Source organism: Perkinsus marinus (genome assembly GCF_000006405.1).
Source record: "Perkinsus marinus ATCC 50983 genomic scaffold scf_1104296929354, whole genome shotgun sequence".
NCBI lineage: Eukaryota > Perkinsozoa > Perkinsida > Perkinsidae > Perkinsus > Perkinsus marinus.
The window spans coordinates 59,131-66,203 of record NW_003216480.1 but is presented as its reverse complement, the minus strand read 5'-3'; the positions used below and the strand labels follow the sequence as shown (position 1 = coordinate 66,203).

The following is a 7,073-nucleotide window of genomic DNA, read 5'->3' as shown; positions in this document are numbered from 1 at the left end:
GTGTCATTCGCGTATCAGACGCAGCTCTAGCAGGGAAGGCTTTGAGGCTGCGAGGAGTAAAGGCTCGAATTGTCCATGTCGAAGTGGATAAAATACTCAAGTTGTTCATCGAGGAGTTCGAGGACTGCCAAGTCTTAGTACACAGCGAAATTGTAACACAGACCGCCGAGCTCTGGTCCTGCAAGAAGGCCTCTCTAAGTCTCCTCAAAGGGGCGGAGACGGTCCAATGTGATGCTTGTGAGAATGTGTCCATTGCTGGGGCTGTGAGAGTATGCAGTAGCAACTGTACAGCGTTGAAAGTCAATGGCGCTGAGGTTGCCGAGACCGCGAGGACCGAGCAGGTGTTGAGCCAAGCTGATGAGCACGGTAAGGTGAAGAGCGATAAGATGCAGCGGTTTGGCCGGGACCAACTACCAGTGATGGACGCTGGAGAGAGTACTAGCACGAAGCCTTCTGCGGAGAAGGACATAGCGGAATCTCAGAAGGACCTTGGTAATGGGCACCGCTTTGTGGTGTGTGGTAACGTGCCTTATAGGAAATGATGCCTTCAAGGAGTGCGACTTCATGCAGGCAGTTGTATTCTACACCAACGCTCTGGACCACGACTCAACAATGGCGGTAGCCCTGTCCAACAGGGCCCAGTGTTGGCTCAAGCTTGGGGACTTTGAGAAGTAGGATGGGGGACAAGGTCTGCAAGTAGCATCATTGGTTTAGGGCCGAAAGTGATGCTTTGAAGGCGGCTCAGCTCGAGGGGGCAACTGACCGTATCAAGGCTAAGTCCTGGTTCCGGGCAGGCATGGCTCGCCATGGCAGAGGTACTCGGCAGCGGCGGGCCCCTGCTGCAGGGGTTGATTATGCTCTAGTGCTGGGTCTGCAGGTGACTTCAGCGGAGCATGCGAGTGTTTGAGCAAGGCGCAGGAGATAGACCGGAAGAACCCTCAGATAGACCACGCTTTCAAGATGGCTGAATTCAAGATGCGGCAGAGTAAGCCGAAGTGGAGTAGCCAATGATTGCATTAATAATTGCTGAGCAATATACCTTTTCAAAAACCGTGAATTCGCTCTAGTCGCTGTGATCGTTCTGTGTTGAGTCAATTAAGCCTTCGCTGTCTGTTGTCGTCATGTCACAGCCCTCACCACCAGCAGCAGAGCAGGAGGCTGCTGATGCTCCTGCTGCTGAATGTCTAGTGCACCAGCTCTGTACTCGATGCCAATCTAAGTTGGAGGTGGTGGAATACGACACTGAAGTGAAGCAGGTGTGGGACGGTGCATTGCTATGCAGGGATGGGCAATTGTATCAGGCGAAGGCCGAGGCAGCAGTGAGGGACCTGGAGGATAGGATAGCAGAGGCAACAACAGCAACAGCAGCAGAGGAGGAGGATTCGAGGAGCACCTCATTACGGGAGGCTCTTGAGAAGGTAAGGTTCCGATGAAGGCTTATGAGAGATGAGCTGCTGCTGGTGTGGTATTCAGGGGAACAACCTGAGCTCAGTGCAGCGACTGAGCCTACTTGGGAGCGCCTTTGCCCTTGTATTACCCCCGGAAGCTCGGGCAAAGGATACTAGTGTTCCACTGTGTGAACCCTGTGCGATGGATGTGAGCTGCCTGGTAGCGATTAGTGTGTCAGAGGTCTTGGGATAGGTAGTGGCCTTATGGCAGAGGGAGCTGGCGCTGAGACGGGCGGAGTTGGCCGAGGCTGAGCTAGCCTTGGCCGAGTTGGAACAGGAGTTACCTAAGGAGGACGAGACGGGGACTGACGATGAAGTTGAGGCCCTCGAGGTTGAGGTACCCTAGGGATGGTGCATGCCTAGGTAGGAGTCTGGGCAGGTGGCTAGCATGGAGAAGGAGCTGGAGGAGCTGAGGGAGACATCGAAGCAGCTAGAGTCTCGTCTGGAGCAGGAGGAGGCCGAGGCTCGAGTCCAATTACGACGGGAAGCGCACCTTCATAAGGAGACTAATGACTACATTGTGAGCAGCTGCTTGGTGGAGCTCTTCGGCCAGTTCTGGTCAGGTGGAGTTGGTTAGACACGAGGAGACTTCCGGTAGTGTGAAAGCTCAAGTTGAGTACACCAGTGCTGAGATATCTCGATTGAAGAGGACCAGCGTCTTGGCCATGGCCTTCAGGATCTGGTCAGTGAGAGAGGGGAGGAGTGTAGTTGCACGCAGGCGCACTGGTGTAGGCACTCCGGACCGTTTGGTAGCATCAATGGATTCCGCATGGGCAGGGTTCATGACTATCAAATACCGTGGTCCGAGATCAACGTGGGGTGGGGGCAAATGGCCCTCCTACTCGACGTTATAGTGCGGTGAGTTTCTATCACTTCAACGGTGCATCATTCACTGCTGGCCTTCAGTCGAGTAGGCGTCCCTTCGGCCTATCGTCTACTGCCTAGAGGCTCGTGCTCAGCGATATTGCGAAAAGCCGACAACACGATGATGGACCTATACACTAGTGATGGAGGCTTCGCAAGATTCTTTACGGGACGAAAGTAAGAAGGGGTGGGAGAACAGGCTGCGCTCCGTTCGACATTCAAAGACGACATTGACACACCTACTGGTGGTGTTTCACTGAGTGATGGTCCGGAGGGGAGGCGCTAGGGAATAGATAGTGGTAGGTCGTGTTTGGCGATACGCGTACTGCAAATACGGACAACAAGGGCCATGCATATGAGTATTCATCTGCTTCTTCTTACGCTGAATGGCATGCAGTCTATAGACTTCAGTGCGGAAGTCCCTGTTTCACTTCGGCCGGACCCCATGCGGCTACTCAGGTTCGATGCTGGCATGTGTGCGTATGTCAATGTTGTGCAGGAGGTTTGTACTTTCTCGGAGCGCTTCCGGAGTCAACCCTTGAGGTGGGGGGATCCCAGTGAGGCACCTACTGGAGGTCGTTGATGACTGTTGCAGACTGCCCTTTAGTATAGAAGGGGACAAGGTTGGGGGCTTCTCAGTGGCACTGCAGTTCAATCAAGAGGAGCGGTGAGCACAGGATGCGGCTAGGTGGTGTCATCAGCTATGGTAGGTGGACGAAGGCAATGAAGTACCTCCTGACCAACCTCAAATGGTTGATGGCCTACATCGAGTCGGAGCCCTTGCCGACGTACACTGATGAGGACGATATGGTGGCCTCCGCCTAGTGCCAGCGCATTCGTTGTGATAGTTAGCTGTAGCACTTGCTGAGTTTCCACACACTCCTCTTGCTTTGTCAATCCTTCATAAACTGCCTCTTAGACTGGTGGGGTCCTCTACTGCTTGGGGTTGGAGAATCAAGAACAGTGAACGTGGCTTCCACGAATGCCTCTCGGAAACACAGTCGCTATGAGATATCATAGTGAGGGAGGAGGGCAGAAGTATTGCTCGCCGCTCCGCGGTGGTTGGTGTCATACCGTGTTAGCCTCCTGTCGATGTCTTTATCGTCTTGCTATGCTGAGGATGGTATGCTGCTTGGCTTTTTGGAGTCGTCAATATGCGTCTAGTGATCTTGCTTCTCACACCCAACTCGTTGTATTAACTACAGTTCGTGATTCATCGAACTGATGGAAGCTTCGGAAGCTTAGCTTCCCATCGTAGAATTCAGCAAGCCGATGGGGATAGGACCATGAATGACATCACTAATCGGGTACCAGGGCCCACATAGGGTCCCTACAATAGGCAATGCCTGCATTGGCAGTCAACAACGGCTTCGAGGTTGGAACAGGCTCTTCATAATGTATAGCTTGACAGAGCTTCGGCCGAGCGTTGGAGGCTGTACTGTTCCACAGGTCTGTAACGACGATGTCGACTTGGTCTTCACTGAAACTAATGTGCTTGGACACGGCAAGATACATGAACTGGAGTTCTTAGCTTCTGTCTGATTCTGTTCGTGAGTCCACGAGAAAAGATAATGAAAGATATTCATTCGAGCTTCATGTATTGGTGCTCCTAGGTGCGTTTATGTGGAGGATATTGAAGACGAGATACTGCTGTTGTATCATCTGAACTGCTCAGCTGCTGTCCATCACTTACATGGTCTCTGGTCATAAATCACCTTAGTGTTTAACCGAGCCCTTGCCCTCAGCATGCTGCCGGAAGCAAGAGAAACTCTCCCACTATTTTGCTAAATGTCTAATCCCAACTCCTCCGACACCAACACAGACGATGATGCAGTGGATCTGCTGAGCCCTTTGATGGGAATCTCAGCGATAGACTGGAACTTGCAGGATAAAGTCATCAAAGCACGGCGACTTCCCAGTGGCAGAGCCGATGCAGGCGATGCTTGCCGGCTTTGGCTGCAGTCCAAGCCAGACTTGAGGTCACTTCAATCTTGAGCTTCTCATCAATTCCTTCTGCAACCCTTCAGGATCCCATGCTGGTATGAAGCATGCAGCCTTGTTGAGGAAGATCTCAGCAGTGGGGACCTCACAGCATCTCTAGCGGCCTTGCACCACTGGAGGCGTGACCTTGTGCTTGCCGCTGCCTGCAGAGCTTTCAGAACTCCTGTAAGCTTCTCGTCCACTCATCAATAGACATTGGTGAACTCTAGGAGAATCGTTCCCAGTATATAAAGTGGATACCTTCTAAAGCGGAGGAGCTGCGGTCATTGTGGAAGCTCACCGAGAAGATCCAATTTCCTAGGGAAACCAGACAGACTGTTGCAGAGAGAGTTTATAAGTCCGTGGTCATCCCAGCTGTGGTGAAGCATGGTGACGACTTGCGACAGCGATGGCAATGGGAACGTCACTTGATGACCCAACTCGCTGTACAATGCAAACAAGTGACGGCTTTGATACGGAAAGCGTAAAGAGTCAAGCAGCTAGTCTTGGGCATGCGGTCCGTTGGATGTAGGCAAGAGGAATGGGAGCGGAAGCAGGAGGCAAAACGAATGAAACTCCTACGCGAGAACAACTATGCAGAATACGTTAAGATGATCAAAGAGTCCAAAAACAAGAAACTTGTGGTGAGACTCACTGATGATTGGTGGAGGGCTTGGCCGCCACTTCATCCATGCAGGAGCTACTAGAGCAGACGGACAGCTTCCTTAGTGAGCTTGGTGACAAGGTTCGGGACGACCAGGTGTTACCTGCTCCAGGCAGCTGATGTTTATGAGAGTCCTCGTAGGAGAAGGAAGGATGTCGAGTAACAGGCGTGGTTGATTACCATGATGCTCTCCATCAACTCCGTGAGGATACAGTGGTACAGCCTGCTAATTTATCTAACGTGGGTTCGATCCCTGCATGCAGCGCATTTCCAGTGTCCATGTCTCATTCAGGGTTGCAATCTACTACCACATCAACTACAAGGTCTGCGTTGGCTCAGAAGTCTCAAGCTCAATAAGCTTAATGGCATTCTTGCAGACGAGATGGGGTAGGTCTTGAAAATGATTTCTCGAGGAGACCTCCGACCAGACTCGGTAAGACCATACAAGTGATAGCCCTCATAGCGTCCTTGATGAGAGACGGCCCGACCAAGGAGGACCTCAGCGACTTGAATCGTTACTTGATCGTGGTACGACGATGCAGTAGCTGTCGTAGACAGACGTGGTCGTAAGGTGCCTCTGTCCACGCTGCCCAATTGGATAGCCGAGTTCAAGAAATGGTTGCCATCAGCGAGAGTCGTCGTCCTGCGAGGAGACCTCACGACTCGAAGGCAAATAGCGAGAGTGTAGATGCCCTTGCTGCAGTGGCTCGATCATATGAAGTGGACGGCAGGTTGCACAGCCGGGGAGTAGCTCCTGATGTGAACTATGATGTCTGTCTGACCACACCGGAGATCCTCATCAGAGAGACTAAGACCTTGAGCAAAGTCCACTGGACGTAGGCAAGCCTTCTCTACCGAGGGCGAGACCATTGAGTAGGTACGTGATCATAGATGAGGGCCACAAGATAAAGAATCACCTCAGCAGATTTCATATAGGCGTATCGTCCATACCAGCTCGGCATAGGTATGCTCTCCCGGCTGGTGCCATCGGGTACCGTTCAATCCTTAGACTCCTTCTTACTGGTACACCTCTACAGAACTCCCTCACTGAACTCTGGGCACTTCTCAAATTCCTACTTCCTAAAGTCTTCACTGATGCGGACAAGTTTGCTGAGTGGTTCAGCAAGCCTTTTGAAGGTCATGCTGGTGAGAAGACCAAAACAACGGTCTCTCCGTATTGCTGCGGGCGCTTGAACAGATATTGAACAGCTTGTTGTTATCGAACTATCAGGAATAGGTGAACCCTCCATGAGTGACGCAGCATCAGCAAGTGCATTGACGCAAGAGGAGCAGCTCTTAGTGCTCCACAAACTGCATACAATGCTACAACCATTCTTACTAAGAAGGACCAAGTCCCAGGTGGACGATAGTGAACTACTACACCTATCACATAAAGTCGGCAGGTCTTTGGCGACCCGACCATAATGGAGGCATCTAGCCGCGAGAAGGCCACCCTCCCTAAGAAGATAGAACATCTCGTTTGGGTACCTCTCTCGGCGTGGCAGGAGAGGGGTATGCATCAAATCATGCAAAGAGCTCTGTGCGGTGGACATGGGGAGCAGAAAGTCGCTCTTAGGAATGTACCGTCCTGGTCGCTTCGAAGGAGGTGGCTCCAGCAAAGATGATCTGAGCAGGTCAGCATGCAACTCCGCAAGATGGCCCAGCACCCATACCTCTTTCTTGACGAATACGACATCAACGACGACCTTGTGCGTGTCAGTGGGAAGTTTGAACTCCTCGACCGTCTAGTGCCTAAGCTGCTGCATTTCAACCATAAAGTTGGTCTCCTTGATACATGTTCCTCGACCATCCAAACGTCCTCAGGTTCTCATTTTCTCACAGATGACCTGCCTACTTGACATCCTTGAACAGTTCTTAGAGAACAAAGGCCTGCAGTGGTTCAGGTTGGACGGGTCAACCTCTTTGGAGGACCGTCAGTCGGCAATGCACCGATTCAACGACCCGCTCAATCATGACACCAACATATTCCTTCTGTGAGTCCTTCATTAACCGGGGGCATCAATTTTGGCAATCTATCTCGTGGATGCCCTCCTCCTTGGGCCACGTGTTCATCTCTTAGCTCAACTCGAGCTGGTGGCCTCGGCTTGAACTTGCAG

The 7,073-nt window shown here is 51.9% G+C and overlaps 3 protein-coding genes across 3 annotated transcripts in view; all 3 read left to right on the top strand.

The window, feature by feature from the left end:
* Pmar_PMAR012195 (Small glutamine-rich tetratricopeptide repeat-containing protein A, putative) lies at window positions 1-1,069 on the top strand. Its single transcript, XM_002787501.1, has 4 exons — window positions 1-492; window positions 536-671; window positions 715-815; window positions 878-1,069. The coding sequence occupies exons 1-4, from the start codon at window positions 387-389 to the stop codon at window positions 1,009-1,011; spliced, it is 477 nt and encodes a 158-aa protein (XP_002787547.1). The 5' UTR covers window positions 1-386; the 3' UTR covers window positions 1,012-1,069.
* Window positions 1,070-1,121: 52 nt separating this feature from the next.
* On the top strand, window positions 1,122-3,137 carry Pmar_PMAR012194 (Beclin-1, putative; the record flags this gene model as incomplete). The annotated part of the gene is made up of 11 exons (XM_002787500.1): window positions 1,122-1,256; window positions 1,302-1,418; window positions 1,474-1,596; window positions 1,642-1,785; window positions 1,828-1,968; window positions 2,012-2,130; window positions 2,181-2,306; window positions 2,355-2,489; window positions 2,772-2,855; window positions 2,908-2,979; window positions 3,023-3,137. 11 exons carry the CDS (start codon window positions 1,122-1,124, stop codon window positions 3,135-3,137), a joined length of 1,311 nt encoding a protein of 436 aa, XP_002787546.1.
* Window positions 3,138-4,100: 963 nt separating this feature from the next.
* Window positions 4,101-7,073, top strand: part of Pmar_PMAR012193 (conserved hypothetical protein) — a gene marked incomplete at both ends in the record, with an annotated part of 3,147 nt that continues 174 nt past the window's right edge. Inside the window, 17 exons of the mRNA XM_002787499.1 lie at window positions 4,101-4,291; window positions 4,340-4,478; window positions 4,523-4,776; window positions 4,825-4,936; window positions 4,990-5,052; window positions 5,098-5,196; window positions 5,249-5,343; window positions 5,385-5,484; window positions 5,528-5,640; window positions 5,697-5,792; window positions 5,834-5,920; window positions 5,966-6,102; window positions 6,224-6,308; window positions 6,395-6,541; window positions 6,596-6,734; window positions 6,781-6,950; window positions 7,037-7,073. Coding sequence (XP_002787545.1) covers window positions 4,101-4,291; window positions 4,340-4,478; window positions 4,523-4,776; window positions 4,825-4,936; window positions 4,990-5,052; window positions 5,098-5,196; window positions 5,249-5,343; window positions 5,385-5,484; window positions 5,528-5,640; window positions 5,697-5,792; window positions 5,834-5,920; window positions 5,966-6,102; window positions 6,224-6,308; window positions 6,395-6,541; window positions 6,596-6,734; window positions 6,781-6,950; window positions 7,037-7,073 — 2,064 coding nt within the window. The remainder of the gene's footprint in view (window positions 4,292-4,339; window positions 4,479-4,522; window positions 4,777-4,824; window positions 4,937-4,989; window positions 5,053-5,097; window positions 5,197-5,248; window positions 5,344-5,384; window positions 5,485-5,527; window positions 5,641-5,696; window positions 5,793-5,833; window positions 5,921-5,965; window positions 6,103-6,223; window positions 6,309-6,394; window positions 6,542-6,595; window positions 6,735-6,780; window positions 6,951-7,036) is intronic.

What these genes read in the sequence shown, in the direction of transcription:
- Pmar_PMAR012195 (XM_002787501.1), top strand. Translation starts at nt 387, where the DNA reads ATGCAGCGGTTTGGCCGGGACCAACTACCAGTGATGGACGCTGGAGAG. An exon ending in AAGCTTGGGGACTTTGAGAA is followed by an intron (nt 672 to 714) that starts GTAGGATGGGGG and finishes TCATTGGTTTAG; the next exon opens with GGCCGAAAGTGATGCTTTGA. An exon ending in CATGGCTCGCCATGGCAGAG is followed by an intron (nt 816 to 877) that starts GTACTCGGCAGC and finishes CTGGGTCTGCAG; the next exon opens with GTGACTTCAGCGGAGCATGC.